Raw genomic sequence first — 25,938 nt, 5'->3', positions numbered from 1 at the left:
TAACATTGTCATCTAGCTTTTATTATACAATATTTTTCCCACATGTACATGTTTTTTTACATATCCAATTTTACATTTTACAGTAAAGAACAAAACAGTTAAACAATTAAAGCAACTGACAGTCTATAAAAAATAAACAAAAACACACAACAGTAAAAACCCTAACAGTAAATATTCATCCTTTCCTGGACTGTGAAATACTAATATTGTTTATCGCCAATGACTGAAACAAACTCTTCAGTCAAAGTGATTGGACCTGGGTCAAATATGTAAGTAAAATACTGTTAAATACTTAAGCTGCACTTGATTTAGTTTGCCTGGTACAGAAGAGCCAATGAAACAGTCCCAAGTGCAAACTTCAAGCTAAATCAAGTGTACATCAAAATACTTTCATGTTTTTGACATACGGTATGTATTTGAGCCAAGTCTGAAAGTGATACACCACTGCTTTACCAATGAAAACATGGGCTTTATCTTAGCCTCAGTTAGCTCTGAGGCTAACTAAACAACTCAAAAGGCTTACCAGTAAAGTTATGTATGTACAGAAATGCAACATTTTCAGTGACATACATAATTCATTAGTTATTGCTTTTTGACTAAGTGCTTAAAAATATAGCTTACCGATGTTTCTAAGTATATCCAGAGTTACACTTCAGTGCAGACTATATAAGTAAAGGGAGGGGTTGCTGAGAGAGATATTCCTCCATAGGAGAGAGAGATCTCCGGTTCCCCTTCTCTGCTCTGTATGGACACCAGGGCAGTGGAGGGAGGCAGGGGCTACATCAATATCATGTTTGACATGTACTGTCAACCATTGACTGGTATATAGCTTCATGCACCATGTTGCCCTTCAAAGCTGTCACTATTTGATTGGTTTGGATGAGTGATTGATAGGGTCATGGTGGGTGGTCTTTGGGATCATGACACCACAGTCTCTCTCCCTCAGTGTGTTATTGCTTAGTCACTGTGACGGCGGGCACAGGCTGGCGTGTGTTTCGTTTTTGGCTCCTTGGTGCCAGCAAACTGGTTCTTCGGCGAGAGCGCACTGACATCACAATACATCAAGCGTGACCGGCAAGACAAACAGTGGAAATCGATACAAAGCTACAATAACATAACTACGAGACTATTGGAGGTGGAGAATATAGTATATACGGAATCCAGACTTGTTACAGAACAATACTATTACGTTTTATGCGATTCTACATTTTCCTTTCCCAAAACACCTTCATACATACAGCCTTATATAAAGTAAAACAGAAGAGTCGAACAAATGTATGTGAAATATATACCAGTATACCTGTCAAATACCAGTTTTACCTGTCAAATACCAGTATTACCTGTCAAATACCAGTATTACCTGTAAATAAACGTATTTCACTGTATTTTGCAGAACATGGATTGTGTGATAATTCTGAGTTGGTCTTTGGTGCAATAATTTTTTTCATCCTTCTGACTATTTTTCTAAAACCACATCCCTTGTAATTCTTTACAAGACAACATCTCAATAGACAATCATTTTCAACCAGGCAGACAGGTTAGAGGCCTAATATATACAATTCGTTGACATGATAGAATTGAAAATTGTACTCATTGAACTGATACTGTGGAAGGAATCTGAACAGACTAAAGACACAGCATTGTGACTACCAGTTTGTAAGTCAATAACTTTTGAATTTTGAGACTGCATCTCTCCAGATTAAGCAAACAAATACCACTTAATGGCACAATTAAGATGCTTTTTCTTAAAAGTGTGAACATTATCATGGATTTAATTCGCATTTTGCTCTGATATAATTTAGCTTTCATGGATGTTAGCCGCCAGATTGTAATATAGTATATGGCATTCAGTTGTAGATCTACAGGTAGTCTTGTGACAAACATGGTAACAAAAATCAGGCTCATACACATAATGGAATATAACCAAACTGACAACCCATATGGTGGGTTATAATACACACACTGTTAATGAAAGCAACCAAACTAGGCCTAAAAATATCCCTCTTCAATAAGAGGTGTACCAGTATGGACAAAGAAGCTTTGGTTCCCTAAAATACTCTTAGTGAGACTGTCTCATACACGGTACACAAATGTAAAAACACACTCACATACACACGCTTGGTACAGCTATGGCTCCTCCTCTTTCCACCTTTGTACAATCATTTTCAGTTCTCCATAAATAATACTTTGGTCATGCTGGCTTTTTCTTCCTCCTCCTTGTTCTGCTCCTTGCCCTCATCCCGTCCACCTACCCCACCCCTTTCCAAGTTCCTGTGCCACAAGGAAACGTTTCACTCTTTTATGTACTCTTTCTGTCTGCTACCCCACCCTGTAACTCATACCTGTAACTCCCTCTATGTTAGTTCCCTGTCTTCCTCTCCTCCATATAGGTAACTATTGGTTCCTGGTGGTTGTACTAGCTCTTCAGTCTTGTCCCAGTCCGAAACCCAGGTTCCTGCACCCCCTCCTCCTCCATTGGGATCCGGGGCTTGGCTCGTTGCTCCGTAGCCGCCTCCTCCGCTGGTACGGTACAACTCCTCCGTCTCGTTGGCCAGCTCATCCTCATCCAGAATTCCACATTTGTCATCGCTAAGTTGCTCGGGCTCTGCCCACCACTGCTTTTCTCCGGAGGCAAAAAGTCCTGGAATACAAAAGACAAATAAAATAATTCTGCCCAAAGCTGTACTTACTTGACTTGGATCTAGATGATTTAGTTCTACACTAAAGGGTTGCATTAACATATGGAAAAAAATGTAGGACCAAAATTAATGATATCTAAATATTATTACAAAAGGTTACGCAATAGTGCAAGAGGGAATAGCAATATGAGAATACATGTTTGATTTTTTATGAATGATCTAGCTTGTTTGGCATGAAATGAGTTTGATACAAATGAGACACATTTATTTACTTCAGGGTCAATTCAAAAGTAAATGGCAAACAATTGTTGTGAAACGGAGCATTATTATACAGCTTCATTAGGATGTACAAAGAGAGGGATGGGGGAAAGACTATCGAGAGAGAATACACACCATAGAATATAACACCTCCGTAATGAACGAGTGCAGCAATGAGAAACACATACTGCCACTCTTCCCGCGTCTAAGGCGAGAGAGGGAGGAGAAAGAGAAAGAGGAGATTGTTAGACCGAGGGATAGAGAGTGAGAGAGTGTGTGTGTGAGGGAGAGAGAAAGTACAAAAGAAAGTGAATGGGGGTGAGAACAATCAATTAAACAAGTGATAAAAGAGAAAGGTCTGAAAGGATGAATATTGAATAAGAATGCGTCTCTTACTCCTCCATGAGTGTCTTGCTGTGTTATGATAGATAATGATTTATATGATGTGTAGTAGTTAGTAATGAATGCAGTGGGCAGTGTGATGTATTATATTGTGTGGAAGTAGAGTCATTTTGTACCTTATGTTTGGTCATGGCGCCAACAATGAGCGGGCACACCATGCCAGACAGAGTGCCCACACCGTTGGATATGCCCATGAGGATACTGGCATAGCGGGGAGCAATGTCCAGGTGGTTCACATTAAAGCCTAATGGGGAAACAGAGAGAAAGGACACCGATTTGTGAAAGGTCACCATGTTGTTGTTGTAAACTACACAGACCATCAATTTTCAAGAGTATGATATACAGTGAGGGAAAAAAGTATTTAATCCCCTGCTGATTTTGTACGTTTGCCCACTGACAAAGAAATGATCAGTCTATAATTTTAATGGTAGGTTTATTTGAACAGTGAGAGACAGAATAACAACAAAAAAATCCAGAAAAACGCATGTCAAAAATGTTATAAATTGATTTGCATTTTAATGAGGGAAATAAGTATTTGACCCCCTCTCAATCAGAAAGATTTCTGGCTCCCAGGTGTCTTTTATACAGGTAACGAGCTGAGATTAGGAGCACACTCTTAAAGGGAGTGCTCCTAATCTCAGCTTGTTACCTATAAAAAAGACACCTGTCCACAGAAGCAATCAATCAATCAGATTCCAAACTCTCCACCATGGCCAAGGCAAAAGAGCTCTCCAAGGATGTCAGGGACAAGATTGTAGACCTACACAAGGCTGGAATGGGCTACAATACCATCGCCAAGCAGCTTGGTGAGAAGGTGACAACAGTTGGTGCGATTATTCGCAAATGGAAGAAACACAAAATAACTGTCAATCTCCCTCGGCCTGGGGCTCCATGCAAGATCTCACCTCGTGGAGTTGCAATGATCATGAGAACGGTGAGGAATCAGCCCAGAACGACACGGGAGGATCTTGTCAATGATCTCAAGGCAGCTGGGACCATAGTAACCAAGAAAACAATTGGTAACACACTACGCTGTGAAGGACTGAAATCCTGCAGTGCCCGCAAGGTCCCCCTGCTCAAGAAAGCACATATACAGGCCCGTCTGAAGTTTGCCAATGAACATCTGAATGATTCAGAGGAGAACTGGGTGAAAGTGTTGTGGTCAGATGAGACCAAAATCGAGCTCTTTGGCATCAACTCAAATCGCCGTGTTTGGAGGAGGAGGAATGCTGCCTATGACCCCAAGAACACCATCCCCACCGTCAAACATGGAGGTGGAAACATTATGCTTTGGGGGTGTTTTTCTGCTAAGGGGACAGGACAACTTCACTGCATCAGAAGCACATTAAGGTCCAGGAGTGGCCTAGCCAGTCTCCAGACCTTAATCCCATAGAAAATCTGTGGACGGAGCTTAAGGTTCGAGTTGCCAAATGTCAGCCTCGAAACCTTAATGACTTGGAGAAGATCTGCAAAGAGGAGTGGGACAAAATCCCTCCTGAGATGTGTGCAAACCTGGTGGCCAACTACAAGAAACGTCTGACCTCTGTGATTGCCAACAAGGGTTTTGTCACCAAGTACTAAGTCATGTTTTGCAGAGGGGTCAAATACTTATTTCCCTCATTAAAATGCAAATCAATTTATAACATTTTTGACATGCGTTTTTCTGGATTTTTTTGTTGTTATTCTGTCTCTCACTGTTCAAATAAACCTACCATTAAAATGATAGACTGACCATGTCTTTGTCAGTGGGCAAACGTACAAAATCAGCAGGGGATCAAATACTTTTTTCCCTCACTGTATTAGTAGCCAAACTCTATGCAAGATAGAGACGATCCCCTAAATAACTGAGTTTGAGAGATTATGCAATTCTCTATGGACAGATCAGGGTTAGTTGTTCTGCTGATGGAGCTTATTCGTTTCTGTGAGGTGCTGCAGTTAACTGTTTCTTTTCTGTTGTGTGAGAATGCCAAAAAGTGTCTTGAGGAGAGAATAGCAGAGGTATGAGATATATGAGAGATATAAAAGATAACAACCCAAGTCTCACCTGAAATAGCGAAACCACTGAAGCCTACAGCCAAAACCAAAAAGGTGATTGCCACAGCTTTCGTATGAGAAAACCCGACCACTAGCAATAGGGTGGCTTCCATTCCGAAACCTATTACAAGGAAGTAAAGACACATAAACAAATATGTCAAGAATCAAGTGAGCATTCTTTGAATACACAGGTAAATGAATGGGGATTGATTTGTGTTGTGGATAAAACAACAGCAGAAAATGATTTCCTTTGTTTCCTTCTAGTTAAAGGGTATTGAGGGAAGTATAACCTAACTGTGGCTCTACATGTTGCAGTTTCACACAGTGAGATATACAGTATATATACACGCTTCTCATTCCCCTCACTCCTCTATCGATTTCTCTGCAGTTCAAAAATAGTCGACAGTGGCAAGCAATACTGCGTTACGGTGAGTCATCATTTGCCTTATGCAGTGATCATTTTCTCATGCACCAACTGGACTCCGTGGTTACCACAAAACAAGGTGTTGTATTTTCCAGGTCAATATCTTTCCTAAATATTTTAGTTCAACTTTTTTTTACCTGCTATTTCTCTTTGTAGTTGAGTAGTTTTGCTCATGTACTGTAAAAGTAGAGGTTATATAACTGGCACAAGCTGACTGATAGGTCAGTACATAATACTGTATTCTAGTCAATACCATCCTATTCAACTATTGCTGTACATATACTATAATATAATAATAATATGCCATTTAGCAGACGCTTTTATCCAAAGCGACTTACAGTCATGTGCGCATACATTTTTTACGTTTGGGTGGTCCCGGGGATCGAACCCACTACCCTGGCGTTACAAGCACCATGCTCTACCAATTGAGCTACAGAGGACCACTATTCTATCCTACGTATTCTACAGATATACTACATATTCTATCCACATACTCTCCATAAATCCCATCACATATATATATTTACTCTGGATTCCGACATTGCTCGTCCTAATATTTCTTAATTCCATTCTTTTACTTTTACATTTGTGTGTACTGTTGTGTATTGTTAGATATTACTGCACTGTTGGAGCTAGGAACACAAGCATTTCGCTACACCTGCTATAACATCTGTATGCGTATGTGTATGTGACCAATACAATTTGATTTGATTTTATACAAACAACCAATAATATTTTATGGTTCATGGATACAAACACTTGATAGCAAATTTCTAAATCGATGACATCTCTTGCACTGCCGCCTGCTCCCGCTCTTTCCTTCCTCCTCTTTCCTTCCTCCTCTTTCCTTCCTCCTCTTTCCTACCTCTTCTTTCCTTCCTCCTCTTTCCCCCCTCCTCTTTCCTTCCTCCTCTTTCCTTCCTCCTCTTTTCACCCTCCTTTCTTACCTCCACAGTTCATCATCTTCCTGACATTGGTGGTGCTCATGATTTTGTTTGTGCGTAGGTAGTCAGCCAGCTGGCCCCCAATCGGTACGATGATGGTCATCACTAGATGGGGGAGGGCCGACACCAAGCCCACCTGGGATGAGGGGTGGCGTGGTGGTTAGGAGGTGGGCAGAGGATGGAGAGGGAAGATATTTTTTAGTACAGTACAACAAATAAGACAAGACTTAGAGGAGCATGCCTCTGCTTGTTAGTAGTCCTCACAAGAAAATATAAAAATAAAATGTGTGTACCCCGGGATCACACAACCCTGGGCTCACACAACCCTGAGACCACACAACCCTTGGATCATACAACCCTGGGATCACAAAACCCTAGGATCACAAAACCCTAGGATCACACAAAGCCAGATAAACCTGTACTAGTACAGCACTACACTCTTAGCAAAAAAGGTGCTATCTAGAACCTAAAAGGGTTCTTCGGCTGTCCCCATAGGAGAACCCTTTGAAGAACCCTTTTTGGTTCCAGGTAGAACCCTTTTGGGTTCCATGTAGAACCCATTCCACAGAGGGTTCTACATGGAGCCCAAAAGGGTTCTACCTGGAACCATAAAGGGTTCTACCTATAACCAAAAAGGGTTCTCCTATGGGGACAGCCAAAGAATCCTTTTGGAACCTTTTTTCTGAGTGTAGCTCTAGGCCAGCTCTACATGGATATTCCTGGTCTTAGTCACCTTGCTGATCTCAAACCCAAACACTTCCTCAAAGTATGCAGGTTGGCTGATGAGGAGCAAGTAGAAGGTCCAGCTTCTACAGAAATTGGCGACGATGATAGCGTAGACTGGCATCGAAGTGAAAAAGGCTCTCCAAGGTGTGTTCCATTTCTAGAGGAAGGACCGGAAAACGTTCAGTGTTAGGTTGCAGGCAATTGTGCACAGTAAAATAAAACCCAAAACATGTAATACAGAAGATACTCGATAGATTTTTAAAAATGTTAGACTGATTTAGAGCTTTTGTAACAACCACCACATTGAGACCAGGGTTGATTGTGTTATCATGATTCCATTGTGTGCTCTAAAATACACTATATTCACTATATAGTGCACTGCTTTTGGCCAGAGCAGTGTTCATTTCAGCACTCTTTTTTAGATTTAGTCTAGTCTTAGTCATTTTGACTGAAATATCATTATGTTTTAGTCACACTTTTGTCATTTGAACAATGATTTAGTCTAGATTGTCAAAATGACGAAAACAGTGGGCCATTTTAGTCAACTAAATGCCCTTTCCTTGGAGCCGGAGATGGAGCGGAGCCTGTCTCCATGTCTGCCCTCATCGCTTGCTCCTCCGCAGCTCCCCAGCTGATTTAAGCTGTGTATGACACGTCCTTCCCACTGCTGAACAGAACTGCGCTGCGCATCTGTGCTGCTAATGTTAATTGTGCTTATCACTGAAAAGCTCTCAATCTCTCCAAAAACTCTTGTCCAGTCCACTTAGTAGTCAGATTTTAGTCACAGAGATAATTTAGTCTCATCATGTTTTAGTCAACTGAAATTAAAAATCTTTTTTGTTTAGTTATAGTTTTTTCTGGGTCTATTTAGTCAATTATAGTCTCGTCAATTGCTACTTAAAAATGGTTGTTTGACAAATATTTTTGTCACTAGTTTTGTTTAAGAAATTAACACTGGGCCAAAGCTCTCCTTAAAAGCTATTTTGACCAGAGTTGTGCTGGCCAGAGCTCAGGTCAAAAGTAGTGCACTATATAGGGAAAAGTGGGCCATTTCAGACCCAGCCACTGTTGACAAAAAAAAAAAAGGCTCAAAAACACTAAATCACACCATCAGAACACAGCAAGGAGGGGCCATGAAAAGTGGATCTGGAGAAGAAGTGAAGTTTAATTCAGAAGTGAGTTAGTGGATAGAGGAATTGGTGTACTATTGACTAACCGTAACAGGTGTGGCATTAGCGGCTGACATTCCGATAGCCTCCTCAATGTATTTCTGCTCCTCTTCTGTGATGGTAGGGTGGGCTGCCGGACTCTCGTATGACACCAGGATCCAGAAGAGATACCAGAAGATCCCAAAGCTGCCTGGGAGGTGGAAGGAAGAGTGAAAAGAGTGGAGAGAAAATAGGAAGAATAGAGGAAGCGTAAAAGGAGGGAACTGATGGAAGATGAGGAAAAGGGAATAGGAAGTTTAAAACTAGGACAGACTGAGGGTCAGAGCTACATGTTTCACAACCAATTCATAAGCCTTTGTAGAATTTGCATACTTGAAGTGAACTGAGGGATTGTTCACTTTTGCTAACAGATACAATCCATTTCCGGTAGCATTGCTACGTTCTCCAAAAATTCTAGCCAGGAGATTGTGGACTTTGCTAAATAACCAGCAAACAATTTGGAGTAAACGACAATAACCTAGGGAAGTCCTAAATTAACTCAAACTTCACATGAAAGTGAACTATCACTAGAGCCTGTGGCAGAACGAATCCTTTGGACGGGCCTTTGATTTCCATAGGCGGGCACGTTTTTTCACGGGACCTCCTATGTGTGCATGTGCTTGTGCGTTCACAATGAGTTTTAATGGGTGCAATAGTAAAGACCATAGGCAGCTCGTGAGTTTCAAGTTTGGGGAAGTTGATAATTTCTACTGATCTGAGTGACAGTTGTGATTTTTTTTTACATGCGCATTTTCGTGGAACAGTTTAATTTCAATAATAACGTTTTTGTTTCTCAAAATCATTGTCACGTGGTTAATCATACAAACTGAACAAGCTAATGATCCTCTGTGGCCAAGTCATTCTCTCTGGTGAAGTATTTTGAATGTTTTTATTTAGTAGTAATTATATAATTTTGGCTTTAGGGGAAGCCATTATCCTAACATGCACCTGCCAACTTTCCTTTTCAATTCGCAAGAGTCTGAAACCAGAGTTCTGTATATAATGACGAGAGGCTCATGTTTCCGCTCTAACAATGGGAGTTGTTGTCCAAAAGCTGGGAAGGCAGGCGACAAGTTTTGGTCTGCATACTATGTCCATAGAAACGCATTGGGCTTATTCTGGACAGATTTTGGTGAGAGTGAGCCCTCTCGCTTCGCCTCTTCCTCTCTGCTGAAACTCTCTCACTGGAGAAAGCATCCGAGTGAGCGAAACAGCGCCCCTCTGTCTCACTATATGTAGCCCATGTGTCTGATGCTGTCTGGCCAGAAATAGTATGACATGCCATACTCTTTTGGTCCATACAGAATCAGATACATGGTCTACACATTCTGAGACAGATGGGCACTGTTTCCCTCGCTCGGATGCTTTCTCTGATATAGAAGCATCATTCTGTCGGCGCACGTCTCAGTCAAATAAATGACCAATATTTCGATATGTTATTTGGACGGGCAAGGAGGTACGGTAGGGCGGGCCAGACCCCCTAAGTCCCGCCCTGACTATCACTTTAAGTTGGGAACATTTATGACAAACAGAGGTCACTAACCGTAGACATAGAAGACAGATGACCACCCTGAGTACTGGACTAGCACTCCAGCCAGTGGCATGGCTATCACAGCTCCTGCATAGGACCCTGAGATGCAGAGGCAGACACACTCAAACATGAGGGAGACAGAAAGGTCAGTCATATGGAAATCAACAGCATTAAACACATTGCTGTGGAACTAGAACTATCTTGAGCAATCACAGTATGATTATAATGGTAGAAATAGTCACAATAGATGTTGAAATGGTTATAGTCATGTAGAAAACATCAGTTTTACAAGAAGAATTATGGAGAAATACGTCATCACAATAAGTTATATTAATTGTAGTCGAAACTGTGTCCCTTTGTAGTGTCCAGACAAAGACGGGAGACAGAGAGAATGACAGAAGAGCAAGATGACCTCACCACAAAAGGCTGTCGTGGCCAATCGACTTCTTTCAAGAGGTGGGGCCCATTTTGCCCAGATGCCGTGGCATGCTGGGTATGAAACACCCTATGAGAGAAAGAGATACATTAGGAGATCAACAACTTTTCATATTTGCAGTTGTACTGAAAGGTTGCTGACAACTGATTGATTTCTCTATGGTGAACTGGCCACTGGCTATGTGTCACACTTGACGAGAATGTTTTCTTTCTAATATGAAAAGTTGTTGATCTCCTAAAATCAATGACATAACTTCCTGGTGTAACTCTTTCTCTCATAGGGTATTTCAGGTGAAATGCCAAGTCAAGTATGACACATGGCCGGGCAGTGGCCAGTTCACCATAGAGAAAACAATCAGTTGTCAGCATAGCGCAAGTGTGAACTCTGATGTATGCTAGGGGAAGCCATGGAATGTAGCCAAGCACCTCCACGAGTCCTTGACATATCCTGACAAGGATAACGCAGCCAATGTGAGTTCGTGCTGCCGATGGGATCAACATATTCAGGCATGAGGTGGCCACTATGGCAAAGCCAAAGACTCTGCGTGATAGAGGGGGAAAAAGAGGAAATAGAATTAGAAATCTATCTACAGTAATAGTTATTGAAAAATTCACAGCACATTATTTACATATAAGTATAAGCAGCTGACCTGTTGGCTGCAAATTTTTGACAGATGAATCCCCCGGGTATTTGGGTTACTATGTATCCCCAGAAAAATGACCCATGGATCATTCCGACCGTTTCTGGTTCCCAGTTGAACTGAGCTTTCTATGGAGAGAGTGAGAGAGTGAGATAAACGAAAGGAGAGTTCAAGACAAAGAAAGGGGAGGAAAAGATTTTCTGGGGTGGTGGGAAAAAATGTATGTGAGATCGCTAAAGTAAGTGACCGTAACTACCACCCTTCTATGGTAATTATTAATCAAAGTCTTAACTCAGTAAAAGACAAAGTCGCAGTTGATAATCAAACTATTTCATTGCGATTATAGGGACCTAGCAACTTTGATAGCCACCACGTTTCAATTGGCAGCAACAATCCTCTTTCAGCTAGTGCAACAAGGCATGAGTCTCGTGTTTGTTGGTCATTACAACCAATAAGGTCATTATCCATTTAGGAGAAGGAGGTAAAGCTAAAGCAACCTGATTGGTCCAACTCTGACCCTTTGAGAGCAGACATACCACCACTGACAATAGGGATTAATTCTCCCCTCACTGGTTACCAACAAGTCACACATATCACTCTTGGAAACAAAGGTGCTACCTAGAACCATATAGATTTCTTTGGCTTGTCCCTGTAGGAGAACCCTTTTTGGTTTCAGGTAAAATGTTTTCACTCAACAAAGCACCCTCAAACAACCCTTTTTTCGGTCAAAAGGGGTTAGTTATTATGTCCTCAAAGAACCCTTTTAGAACCCTTTGTTCTAAGACAATATCTCTGACTCTTGGACTCACCACGAGGATTGGCTTGTCGCCCTTGTAGATAGTTTGGTTGTTGACCATGCTGACGATGGCCACGCCCAAGTTGCATCGGATACCGAAGGAGATGCAGAAGCCCAGGCCGGAGAGAATGGCGATGATGTAGCGTCGGGGCAGGCCGAAACAGGTGCAGTCCACCACGGGCATCTCCTTCTCCTCCACGATAACTGCCTGGCCCTCATCGGTGAGCTCGATGGTCTCCCCATTTTCCTGCCGCTTCTCTAGGATTCTGAGAACGAAAAGGAGAGGATATATATATATATAGAGAGAGAGTTGGCTTGTGACTTGTATAGACAGTTGTAACATACAGACGTTAAAGGCGGTTCAAAGACGGGTCCTTTGTAGCTCAGTCAGTAGAGCACAGCACTTGTAACGCCAGAGTAGTGGGTTTGATTCCTGGGACCATCTATATGTAAAATGTATGCTGTCATGACTAACTTTGGATAAAAGTGTCTGCTAAATGGCAAATTATGGCAGCAGGTAGCCTAGCGGATAAGTGCGTTTGGCCAGTAACTGAAAGTTTGCTGGTTTGAATCCCCAAACCAACTAGGGGAAAAATCAGTCAATGTGCCCTTGAGCAAGGCAGGGTCGAGAACTGTTTTGATATTAGTTGAAAGTGTCTGTAGACATTGAATGTTTCATATACACTACATTACCAAAAGTATGGGGACACCTGCTCATCGAATATCTCATTCTAAAATCATGGGCATTAATATGGAGTTGGTCCCCCCTTTGCTGCTATAACAGCTTCCACTCTTCTGGGAAGGCTTTCCACTAGATGTTGGAACACTGCTGCAGGGACTTTCTTCCATTCAGCCACAAAAGCATTAGTGAGGTCGGGCACTGATATTGGGTGATTAGGCCTGGCTCACAGTTGCCTTTCCAATTCATCCCAAAGGTGTTCGATGTGGTTGAGGTCAGGGCTCTGTGCAGGCCAGTCAAGTTCTTCCACACCGATCTCGACAAACCATTTCTGTATGGACCTCGCTTTGTGCACGGGGGCATTGCTGAAACAGGAAAGGGACTTCCCCAAACTGTTGCCACAAAGTTGGAAGCACAGAATCGTCTAGAATGTCATTGTATGCTGTAGTATTAAGTTAAGATTTCCCTTCACTGGAATTAAGGGACCTAGTCCGAACCATGAAAACCAGCCCCAGACCATTATTCCTCATCCACCAAACTTTACAGTTGGCACTATGAATTGGGGCAGGTACCGTCTCCTGGCATCCGCCAAACCTAGATTCGTCCGTCGGACTGCCAGATGGTGAAGTGTGATTCATCACTCCAGAGAACACGTTTCCACTGCTCCAGAGTCCAATGGTGGAGCGCTTTACACCACTCCAGCCGATGCTTGGCATTGCGCATGGTGATCTTAGGCTTGTGTGCGGCTGCTCGGCCATGGAAACCCATCTCACGAAACTCCCGACGAACAGTTCTTGTGCTGATGTTGCTTCTAGAGGTAGTTTGGAACTCAGTAGTGAGTGTTGCAACCAAGGACAGACGATTTTTACGCGTTACGCGCTTCAGCACTAAGCGGTCCCGTTCTGTGAGCTTGTGTGGCCTACCTCTTCGCGGCTGAGCCGTTGTTGCTCCTAGACATTTTCACTTCACAATAACAGCACTTAAAGTTGACTGAGGAAGCTCTAGCAGGACAGAAATTTGACGAACTGACTTGTTGGAAAGGTGGAATCCTATGACGGTGCCACGTTGAAAGTCACTGAGCTCTTCAGTAAGGCCATTCTACTGCCAATGTTTGTCTACGGAGATTGCATGGTTGTGTGCTCCATTTTATACATCTGTCAGCAACGGGTGAGGCTGAAAAGGACTAATCCACTAATTTGAAAGGGTGTCCACATACTTTTGTATATAAAGTGTACAGTTGAAGTCGGAAGTTTACATACACCTTAGCCAAATACATTTAAACTCAGTTTTTCACAATTCCTGATATTTAATCCTAGTAAAAATTCCCTGTCTTAGGTCAGTTAGGATCACCACTTTATTTTAAGAATGTGAATGTCAGAATAATAGTAGAGAGAATGATTTATTTCAGCTTTTATTTCTTTCATCACATTCCCAGTGGGTCAGAAGTTTACATACACTCAATTAGTATTTGGTAGCATTGCCTTTAAATTGTTTAACTTGGGTCAAACATTTCGGGTAGCCTTCCACAAGCTTCCCACAATAAGTTGGGTGAATTTTGGCCCATTCCTCCTGACAGAGCTGGTGTAACTGAGTCAGGTTTGTAGGCCTCCTTGCTTGCACACGCTTTTTCAGTTCTGCCCACACATTTTCTGTAGGGTTGAGGACAGGGCTTTGTGATGGCCACTCCAATACCTTGACTTTGTTGTCCTTAAGCCATTTTACCACAACTTTGGAAGTATGCTTGGGGTCATTGTCCATTTGGAAGACCCATTTGCGACCAAGCTTTAACTTCCTGACTGATGTCTTGAGATGTTGCTTCAATATATCCACATAATTTTCCTTCCTCATGATGCCATCTAAATAGATGGCATCATGAGGAAGGAAAATTATGTGGATATATTGAAGCAACATCTCAAGACATCAGTCAGGAAGTTAAAGCTTGGTCGCAAATGGGTCTTCCAAATGGACAATGACCCCAAGCATACTTCCAAAGTTGTGGTAAAATGGCTTAAGGACAACAAAGTCAAGGTATTGGAGTGGCCATCACAAAGCCCTGTCCTCAACCCTACAGAAAATGTGTGGGCAGAACTGAAAAAGCGTCCCTCATGCAGCAAAGCACCCCCACAGCATGATGCTGCCACCCCCGTGCTTCACGGTTGGGATGGTGTTCTTCGGCTTGCAAGCCGCCCCCCTTTTTACTCCAAACATAACGATGGTCATTATGGCCAAATAGTTATATTTCTGTTTCATCAGACCAGAGGACATTTCTCCAAAAAGTACGATCTTTGTCTCCTTGTGCAGTTGCAAACCGTAGTCTGGCTTTTTTATGGCGGTTTTGGAGCAGTGGCTTCTTCCTTGCTGAGCGGCCTTTCAGGTTATGTCAATATAGGACTCGTTTTACTGTGGATATAGATACTTTTGTACCTGTTTCCTCCAGCATCTTCACAAGGTCCTTTGCTGTGGTTCTGGGATTGATTTGCACTTTTCGCACCAAAGTACGTTCATCTCTAGGAGACAGAACGCATCTTCTTCCTGAGTGGTATGACGGCCGCGTGGTCCCATGGTGTTTATACTTGCGTACTATTGTTTGTACAGATGAATGTGGTACCTTCAGGCGTTTAGAAATTGCTCCCAAGGATGAACCAGACTGGTGGAGGTCTACAATTTTTTTTCTGAGGTCTTGCCTGATTTCTTTTGATTTTCCCATAATGTCAAGCAAAGGCGCTGAGCAGAGGCACTAAGTTTAAAGGTAGGCCTTCAAATACATCCACAGGTACACTTCCAATTGACTCAAATGATGTCAATTAGCCTATCAGAAGCTTCTAAAGCCATGACATAATTTTCTGGAATTTTCCAAGCTATTTAAATGCACAGTCAACTTAGTGTATGTAAACTTCTGACCCACTAGAATTGTGATACAGTGAATTATAAGTGAAATAATCTGTTTGTAAACAATTGTTGGAAAAATGACTTGTGTCATGCACAAAGTAGATGTCCTAACCGACTTGCCAAATCTATAGTTTGTTAACAAGAAATGTGTGGAGTGGTAGAAAAACAAGTTTTAATGACTCCAACCTAAGTGTATGTACATTTCTGACTTCAACTGTATGTTCTTGTAAGCATCATTGGATCATGGCAATAATTGTGTAGGTTTGAGTGTGTGTCTTCCATGCTCTACCAACTGTAGCTCAGTTAGTAGAGCATGGCGCTTGCAACGCCAGGGGTGTGGGTTCGATTCCCACAGGGGGCCAGTATGAAAAATGTATGCACTCACTAACTGTAAGTCGCTCTGGATAAGAGCGTCTGCTAAATGACTAAAATGTAAATGTATTGAACTTACATGAGATTGTATTCATTGCTAAAGTATTTTAATTGCTATGCTTGACAACATAAAAATATTTACTACACAAACAGAAGACTCTTCCAAGACAGACTTTCCTTCCTGTAAACCTCTTAAAAAATATATTAACCACCTCTGTACACTTCAATGTCACCTTGGTCAAGCCCTGGCCTGCAGTGAGTTATTTTTTTCGAAGAGGTTTTTTGCTGACATGACCAACCTGACAGGCCTTGGCAGGCAGGCTGCAATACAGTAGAGCTAAAACCATACGGTGAAAACAGCACTTGTCTCTTTGGCACATCTCTGGCCCCTTCTCTCCACCTCGCTCTCTCCTTCTCTCTCCCGACTCATCCAGCTCACTGAGCAAACATGCTAACGACCTGCGCCAGCCTCCAGTCTAGGAAACATCAAACACGTAGTCAGCCGAGACACATCATCCATTAAGCATGAGATCAGCCCAGCCCCAATGCGAGGCTGTGCTGAGTTCACAGACCATACTTCATACCTCTGCTGCAAGACCAAGGGATATGGGGGGATGTGGGGGAGACTGAGGTTTCACATGCCCCTGCTTTATTTCCAGTTTGGTCATATGTTTTTAATGCTCAAGTGATTAGGGGGGAGGAGAGTCAATCATATCATCTCTGCTTTGGAAATAAAGATGTAACATTGGTTCAGAGCAGGCTGTAGGAGGCGGAAGAATACCAAACTGTCAGTCAGTGTTGAAGCCAGTATTGTTTGAACTGCAAAGTTGACAGTTTCTCGTCTGAGGAATCAGACTATTGGTCTTGAATAATTTTTGGCTAGTTGGGCGTAGTTCTTGGGAATGATAACAAATGGGTACTCCTTTGAACCACACTGTGCTGTGTCATTTTCTTTGGCCAGACCTTTTCATCCCTCCAAAATCTAACTATTGTCATTTTACAGACATATCAGAAACAATATAGTATGAGGTGGAAGGAAGAAACTGCTCATTAAGATCAAACGTCTCACAAGAAACAGGGAAAGGTGATGCTTAGATGGGATTCTTGCAAATATAAATATACAGAAAACATTTTTGGATACATTTCTCCGGATCAAGACAAAATGATTTATCATACTGGGTCAATGCTCTGATGTCCCTACCAGAACCTTGACCAGAAGTTCAGAACCACCAGAGTTTGGAGAACCACATTTTGTGCTGTACCAGGGCAACATCTACTGAGACAGACTAACCAAGGCCAGTCAAACCCATGATAAATCAGGCTAGGGTAATCTGACAGTGTCACCAAAGCAGTATGTAGACCAATGTCACAATGTCATAGCAATCTGCCACACAGCAGCACTGTTACTGGGCAAAAGGTGTGCATCTGTCACCCCATCAACATGCAAGGCCATTTTACAAGGTGACTTGCTATGTGGAGGCTGGAGAATGATGAGAAGGTCAAATAAACATGCCCGAATTACACCTACACTTTTGACAGCAAACTGTATACCTCATTTGGCATCCAACTACAGTTTGCTTCCAACTACAGTTTACATACTGTGCATTGTGGCAAGTCGAAAACTGCTGTGGTATGCGGAAACTTTGTACGCCAATACATGTGACTAAGCAACATCCACAAAATGGGTGCCACAACGGTGCCCATACCAAAAACAGTTCACACAAGCAATCTCTCCAGCATTCTCTGACATTAAGCATTAATGACTTTCGCTGGCGATGAATTATTAATACCTCTTCCTACTATTTCTGTACTTGTGGGCCTCTCTTTCCCTCTATTCTTCCTATCCCTCGTTCATCTTTCTGGTCTCGTCTCAGTCCCTGCCTTTCATTGTCAACTCCCTCTCCTCTCACATCGTCATACCCATCTTGCACCACTGTTCTTTTTTTAACACCAATCCCCCTTTCTGCGTCCTGAGAAATATCTCCCTGTCTAAACAGGAGTGCATGTAGAAGGGCACATCTGTACTGGTGACACAATGTCCTTTTGATACCTGTCAGGTGTTTATTAAATGTGTTAAAGGTGAAACGTGCTCAACACTATTGCCTTGCGAACAACAGCTGAAAAGGGGCTAGGAGCCAACTGTCCCATAGTAATGAAGTAGAAAATACACCAGTACTCGCGTGATAGCTCAGTTGGTAGAGCACGGCGCTTGCAACGCCAGGGTTGTGGGTTCGTTTCCCACGGGGGGCCAGTATGAAAATGTATGTACTCACTAACTGTAAGTCGCTCTGGATAAGAGCATCTGCTAAATGACTCAAATGTAAATAACATTGCAGCAGATACTTTTTAATGTATTTCGTTCTCTGTCTTAGAGTTTTAACTCTTGTTCATTTTCCCTCCATGTCTCAACTTCCGGTTGTCTTCGTCTGACCCTGAGATGTATATCCCTTTTAATCCTTAGCTCTTTACTAACCCCTCTCGTAATATCACACAAACAGACAGAATGACACATACTTGTGAGGTAAATGTGGAAGTCTGTCTGCACAATACTCTTTGAGACATATTACAGTGTAGCAAATTAAATAGAGGTCAGTGACTCTGAATCCTTGCTCATTGGTTAGTCAAATGAGTATACTGGTTTTCTCTCCAACTTAATCTCTTAATTCATTCGTCAAGGACATAGGTGTGAGGACAGTTCAGCAGTGCAGTTCACAGTTCAATAAACAGGTGAAGATTATTGATTGAAGAATAAATTGTACATGAGGAATAGGACTGGATCTGGGAAGCAACTAGTATGGGTATTATTTTCCAGATACCGTACCACCTGAATATGACACTTTTGGCACAGACCGTCTTACATTTTACATTTTAGTCATTTAGCAGACGCTCTTATCCAGAGCAACTTACAGTTAGTGAGTGCATACATTTTTTCATACTGGCCCCCCGTCTTGATCAACTACATAACTTAGGTCTCATCAGAATAAAGAGATGGAGGTTGCAGACTACTGAACACACAACGAAAAATGGAAAATGGCTACCATAGGAAAACCTTTCAACACAGAGTGAAAAGTCAGCTAAGGGCAATGGAACTCTCTCTTGAATAATACAATAACCAAACGCCTAATTTTCTAAACAATCCACACACTGGACTGGACCTAAATTAGCTTTAGAAACATTCATCCATTTTGTATTTGGTTTACAAAAAGCTCTAAACTTAGACAGGTGATTGGTGGCTCTGATATTATTTTGTTGAAATGTCATGACATGTCATTATGAATATGATGGCGGCAGGTAGCCTAGAGGTTAGAGCGTTGGGCCAGCAACCGAAAGGTCACTAATTTGAATCCCTGAGCTGACAAGGTGAAAAATCTGTTGATGTGCCCTTGAGCAAGGCACTTAACACTAATTGCTCCAGGGTCGCCGTTGATAATGGCAGACCCTGGCCATGACTCCACTCTCTGAGGGTGTTTCAGGGGGAGTTGGGACATGCAAAAAACACATTTCCAATTCACACATGCGTATCAAAAAACACTTATATAGGACAAATATAAGCACACCCCATATTATTATAATAATCAATTTTAAATGCATCACAGGGTCAAAAACAGTGGCTACTTGGGTAAATAAGACACACTATACTGCAGACAAGTTCGTCTGTGGTGAATTTTCCCAGTTTTATCATGTGGGCAAGGGACCCAGCCATAAGAATATTAATTGCATTCAGCTAAATTTGTTATTGTTACGACCTCAACACATGACCAAACAGCTGGATCGAACTATCTACTCCCTGTCTTAGGGACAATGTCAACCCAATGCCTTTCCAGAGTATCTGAAAAATCTTATTGCAGTTAAGGATAAGTAATTATGCAACTGTTTATAAGATGTTTACGTAAGTTATTTGTTATTGTGAATTATGAGGGCACGAGCACAATCCTCACAACAAGAAGTTATTCATAATTAAACAAGTGTCAGGGTTGGTTATTCATCTGACAGATATCAAGGAAGTTTAGAGTAGCATATTAAAAGGCCCAGTGCAGTCAAAAACGTGATTTTCCTGTATTTTATATATACTCACTGGACACTTTATTAGGTACAGCCATCTAGTACCGGGTCGGACCCCCCTTTGACTCCAGAAATTCTTCAAGGCATTCTACAAAGTGTCAGAAACAGATTGGACGGCGGTACATTCATGCTACCAACAGCCCGTTCCATCTCATCCCAAAGCTGCTCTATTAGGTTTAGGTCTTGGGACTGCGAAGGCCACTCAAGTAAACTATCCAGTGTTGGTGATCACGTGCCCACTGGAGCCACTTCTTCTTGGATTTAGCTGAAAGGAGTGGAACCCGGTGTGCTGCAATGGCCCATCCATGACAAGGATCGACGTATTGTGCGTTCCGAGATGCCGTTCCGCACACCACTGATGTACAGTTTCAGAAATACTGGATCCGGCGTGCCTATCACCGACGATCATACCACGCTCAAAGCCGCTTAGGTCACTTGTTTTTCCCATTCTAACGTTCAATCGAACAGTAACTGAATGCCTCGATGCCTGTCTGCCTTCTTTATATAGCAAGCCACGGCAACGTGACTCTCTGTCTGTAGGTGCAATCCATTTTCGTGAACGGAGAGGTGTACCTAACAAACTGGCCAGTGAATGTATATTTCCACACTATGAGGTTGGAATAATACTGTAAAATTGTGAAAATTATGATAATACACTTTTAGTGTAAGAGCTGTTTGAAAAGACCGCCTGAAATTTCTGCCTGTTTGGTGGGATGGAATTTTGTCCTGCCTGCTGACATCACCAGACGGTAAATTAATTAATAGCCCAATAAGAAAGAGAGTTCCAAACCTCTCTGCCAATAACATCTAGTTTTCAGTTTCCCCCTCTCCACTCCCAGACAGTCCTTGCAAAATTCTTGCTTGAGAAATTGCACTTTGCTAAGAAGATATTTTCGTTTCTTTTTTACCACTTGATTTAAAAACAATCACAGTAAGGTATTTAATTGTTACACAGAAATTATTTGATACTGAGATAAAACATGGTTGCATTGGACCTTAAAGTTTTGGTTCTGATAAAACATAAAAGCCAGGCCTACAATTGACATTACATGGATTGGTTATATCAAAAGGGGTTATTCAAAATTAACTGAATGAGTCTGACAACCTAAAACATATACGTATGAAGATAAATAGGCCTAACTATTGCTATGTCGGAATAGGCTAAATGTCACAGAAATTCACACATAACATAGGGTCATAACAACAGCCACAAACCAAGGCACCATATTACGCACTGGGGGACACCTCAGCGCACGCAAGTGATAAGGAAGTGACGGTTTACCGGACACCAATGCGTAGGGCAGGTAGGTACAGTAATCCCTGCCTTTGGGGGAGGGGGGCAGACGATGACGAGTTATCAAACCGTGGACGGGGCGAACCTGGAGAGGTAGGCTACCTACAGAGCGAGCGAGCGAGAGAGAGAGAAAGAAAGAGAGAGAGGTGTGTGGGGATTTACGTGGGCCGACAGCTTGGAGAGGGAGAGGGCTATTTCGGGAGAGGATTTATGTGTTTAGACGCTTCTTCAAATCCCGAGAGAACGCGAACTATTTGCGCACCGATATCCATCAATGTTTCTGCAGATTCATCACCCATTTTTTTGCATCGTGGCCATACCAAAGAGACGTTATGTTCCCTTATTAAAGTATAAATATCTTCCACATTTCTTGAGCAAAATATCCAGCACTTGCTCTCTCAAGTGGCCACACACTGTATCTTATTAGGCAAATGAGATGCTGATCTAACTTTCACTGCATGTAAGCTTAGCTAGGCGTATTCTAAATGCTTTTACTAAGTGTCAATATTTAGTTGACCAGCTGGCCTGGACACCACCATTCTTTTGCATAAAAAAAGTAAACTAAAATTCATAGCCTACAAACCCCGGGCACAAAGGGGGGGGGGGTAAACATGAACCAAGCATGAACATTAGACAGAGATACTTCTCTTGGCTATACACATTTTGATGGCACCTAAACATGTAAAGCAATGCCACGTTTTAGACACATTTTGCCTATAGGTATATATACCTTTAGCAGCATGTTAATATACATTAATTATGGCCAGATTATAAATTATTCGTACACCATTTAGTGTGGTTTACCTTTGTAAATAATAGATGCTGTCAACTCGTCGTAGCACTTGCTAAGGAATTCATGGTTCAGGTGTTATAATAATGAATTGACAATGAAAAATTGCAGATGGGCCCTATTTTATTTCTAAAACAAGAAAATACGTTTTTTTCTTTCTATGACAAAGTGACATACTCCAAATATCAAATAGTCTAGCACTGCATCACTGCCTATAGAGAGCAAATTGACAGTTTTGATGTCCACATTTTATCCTACAGAAAACATTCATGAACTCGAAGATCGGTTCTAAGCCTTCAGGAAATAATTTCTAATCTATAGACTTTAGAATGGCCGGAATGGCAACTGTCTCAAGTTGTCTGGTAAATAAAGGGTGAGGACTGCATTCCGAGGTAGGCCTATAGGTCAATATTTATAGGGCCTGAATGAAGTTAATTTAGATATCCATGACACAGAGCACACGCTACGTTAACACAGTGGAAATCAAATATTTTCCATTAAAGTAACCATAACCCACCCACTCCTTTACAATTGTAATTTACCATAACATATCATTAAATCAGGCTAAATGTAAAAACATCACACATTCAATGGGGTACAAAGGAATTTCTCAACCTACATTTAAAAAATGTAGGCTATATCTTCCATCTCTTACTTATTTGGAGTAAGATTTTAGAACGTTGGTTTTACTAAATTGACTGTCCTATTGATAAAACAGATGTTTCGTCAGGTCATCAAACCTCGTAATCCAGGGCTTTGGGCATGTGGATTTTAGATAGGCAAATTTGTCTAGTATCTAGGCCTATCCGTTCGGTTTTTTAAACAAAAGTTCGGATAAAAGTCATAGCCTACTTTATATTTTACAAACATAAATAGCACTAAGCTAATATTGAATATGCCTATATATTGGTATAAACTGTATATAAACTCTGAGTGCCGGGACGACAAGTGGGTAGGTAGCCAAATATTGTAACAAAAAAATAAGGACCTTGATCTGGATTGCGTGCGCTACGCGAACAAAGTATAGTTTAGGCTACACAACTTGAACAAATAAACCGTACAGAAAAAGTAAACCATGATGCTGTTGTTTTAACTTACTTATGTAATTTTCCAAGGGTCTTGCCCGCGACGATCTTAAACCTATCTGGTCGGATCTCCATCCTCGCTGCTCCAAGCTCCGACCGATTTGCTTTCCGCGCGCACTCCCGCTTGAGCGCGTAGCCCGCTTTCCTATCACCTTCTCCCTCCGCCCTTAACCTTTCACTCACACACCATTAAACCTCGCTTCCCTTTCTCAACCAGCTGGTCCACACCGTTTTTACGCACAGTTATGCACACAGACAGTCATACCTATGCCCTCTTTGTGATTATTCTAGTCTAATTCAAACCAAAGTGAGCCGTAAGTAGATATTCAAGAAAAAGCACAAAAACTTCCCACGCCCACATTTGACAAAATCGAGATTAGACAATAGCCTACGTTGTTTTAGCAGCGCTTTAGCAAGTTAAAAAGAACTCCTAAAACAAATCCAAATGTATATCTTGAATAAACGGTCGACCGCTGTCTGGCGGCGAGTGTGCTATCCATGGTGCTGAAACCAGATTACAGCCCCCAACGCTAATCTGCCCGATTGTGTAGTGAGGTATGGTGTCACTTCCTTTCCTGCATCCCGGTGTGTTAAGTAGCCTGGCTATTCTTGTACCACACAAACACTGAATGAAGAGCATTCGTTTAGTCTATTCTGACAAACATGTGCTGGAGAAACAGGTCCTTTAGGGCCAGAGTGGTCCCCAGAGATTGGGGATGTGATTGGAAGTATAACCACTATTTAAAATGAAAGCTCACCAAGTAGACAGGTCTGTTTGTTGCCATAATAACTGTACACCCACAAACACAGATGTGCTCTAATCTGTCCACATTATGAGTGCTATTGGCTATTATTTTAGGCTTTTTTGTTTTTATTGATGAGATTCTTATTCCAATCCCTGCCATCACTGAGGTCTTTATCATAAAATCACCCTACTGTATCACCAGTATCCTGGTGTTCCAGGACCTACTGGCCTGAATATGACGTGCCATGTGATCTACAGTAGGCTACTCATCTACCATACACTACCATAGTATTGCAGTTCTTGAATTTTTGATTTTCCAAAAACCATAGGATCACAGGAAATGCACAGTGTGTGAGAGAGTCCATTTTATTATGTGTTCAATAGCACCAACTTTAGTTAATTTAGCTAAGAGAAAAAACATATTTTTTTTTTTTTTTTTTAGGGGGTAGATCAGCTTAATATTGCAGACAGATTGTAACGTCCATCAATGTAATTGTCTGTATCACTTCCAAGCCCCCATGTTTTATTTATATATATATATATATATATATATATATATATATATATATATATATATATAATAAACACACACATACATACACACATATACATACACATATCCTTTAAAAATATATATATTCCACTTTATTACTTTCCAACCCCACCACCCTTTCCCTAATTGGAGTAAACTAGTGAACAACAATTGTTCTTAATGATCAGGTTAATATGTCTCCAGTCACTGTTGATTAGTATCTAATATCAGACAAAGCTTCTCTCCAGATCTCTAACGGATATGGTCCTGAGAGGGTAAGAGGAGAGGAAGAGGGGAGGGTAGGGCACAGCGGAGGGAGGAGGGGACAGCCTGGGTGGTACGGAGATGATGGAGGGGGTGAAAGACCCATTACCAGATCTTCGCACCTCTCCCTTTCTGTCCATTGCACTGACGGAACCGTGGAAGAAAACAGGAGGTTCCTCTGGGAGGTCAAGGGTCAACTCTTTAGCGAGAGAAGGTGAGAAAGAGAAAAGGTGACGGACAGAGAATGAGTCAACAACAAGAGTGATCACAAGTGCAGTAATTTCTATTGTTTCCAATAGTTTCAAAACTAGCCCAAAATTGTTGAGGGTAAAATTCTCTGATAGTATTGAAAAGGAGTTAGATAGTACTATTACCAGAGTGGTTGTGGAGCTGTGTGTGCAGGTACTGGTGCTTGGTGTAAAACTTCATGTAGATGCAGTAGATCATGCCCATCAGCACCATGGTTCCCAGGGCAGCAGCCATGAACAGGCCCAGTTTGGCATTGTCGTGGCCCACAGTCGCATCTGATGGGAAAGAGTGACACACGCTTGCTACCCATCTCTGAATATCATAAATTATTAAAACAAGTAAAAGTGAATTCCTTGGATATTCATGGATCACTTCATACACCAGCCTTTCAGATCGAACATAACCTACCCTCAAACTGCAGTATTGTTTGAGAACAACAGCAACATCATAAAGTAGCCCAGAACGAACAAATAAACAACAAATGAACCCCACCCCTCCTCTCTCTCCATTTCTCCCAACAGCTACCCGTCAGTGATTTCTTTCCCTCTAACGTGAATTCAACATTTGTTTCTCCCAGACCCTGCATCTATGAACATTTCCCCATCTGTGACTTTCACTCACACATTTGTTTTGGAGTGATCTCGGTCTCCTCTTTACTCTTCAGCCCATCCTGTATGTGTGTTTCTGCAGGAGCTGGATGTGGTACTGATAAACTCCTCTGACTGGTGCTCTGGGACCAGCTCACTGGGAGGACCGAACAGAGACACATGGCCACCAGGCAGGCCATGAAGACATCCATACTAGCAGGTTCACCTTTGAGAAAGAAATGAGGACTTCTTTGGCAATTAGAAGTAATGGCTTCCATGTTGCTACTTTATCATGCTCAGAGTGCAGTTAAAATCTCCCTTTCATCCTTGAGTTCTACATTAGGATATTTAG

The 25,938-nt window shown here is 41.8% G+C and overlaps 1 protein-coding gene across 1 annotated transcript; it reads right to left on the bottom strand.

Annotated features, from left to right (window-relative positions):
* On the bottom strand, positions 1 to 23,705 carry LOC121547225 (vesicular glutamate transporter 1-like). The gene is made up of 13 exons (XM_041858384.2): positions 23,223 to 23,705; positions 12,052 to 12,304; positions 11,252 to 11,370; positions 11,028 to 11,142; positions 10,584 to 10,671; positions 10,179 to 10,265; positions 8,644 to 8,786; positions 7,435 to 7,584; positions 6,705 to 6,837; positions 5,344 to 5,454; positions 3,416 to 3,543; positions 3,033 to 3,102; positions 1 to 2,641 (listed from the first exon to the last, which is right to left on the bottom strand). The coding sequence occupies exons 1-13, from the start codon at positions 23,282 to 23,284 to the stop codon at positions 2,355 to 2,357; spliced, it is 1,746 nt and encodes a 581-aa protein (XP_041714318.2). The 5' UTR covers positions 23,285 to 23,705; the 3' UTR covers positions 1 to 2,354.
* Positions 23,706 to 25,938: the final 2,233 nt, after the last annotated feature.

Source organism: Coregonus clupeaformis, chromosome 31 (assembly GCF_020615455.1).
Source record: "Coregonus clupeaformis isolate EN_2021a chromosome 31, ASM2061545v1, whole genome shotgun sequence".
Taxonomy (NCBI): domain Eukaryota; kingdom Metazoa; phylum Chordata; class Actinopteri; order Salmoniformes; family Salmonidae; genus Coregonus; species Coregonus clupeaformis.
Note: the sequence above shows the minus strand (reverse complement) of the source record. Positions and strands in the feature narration are given on the sequence as shown.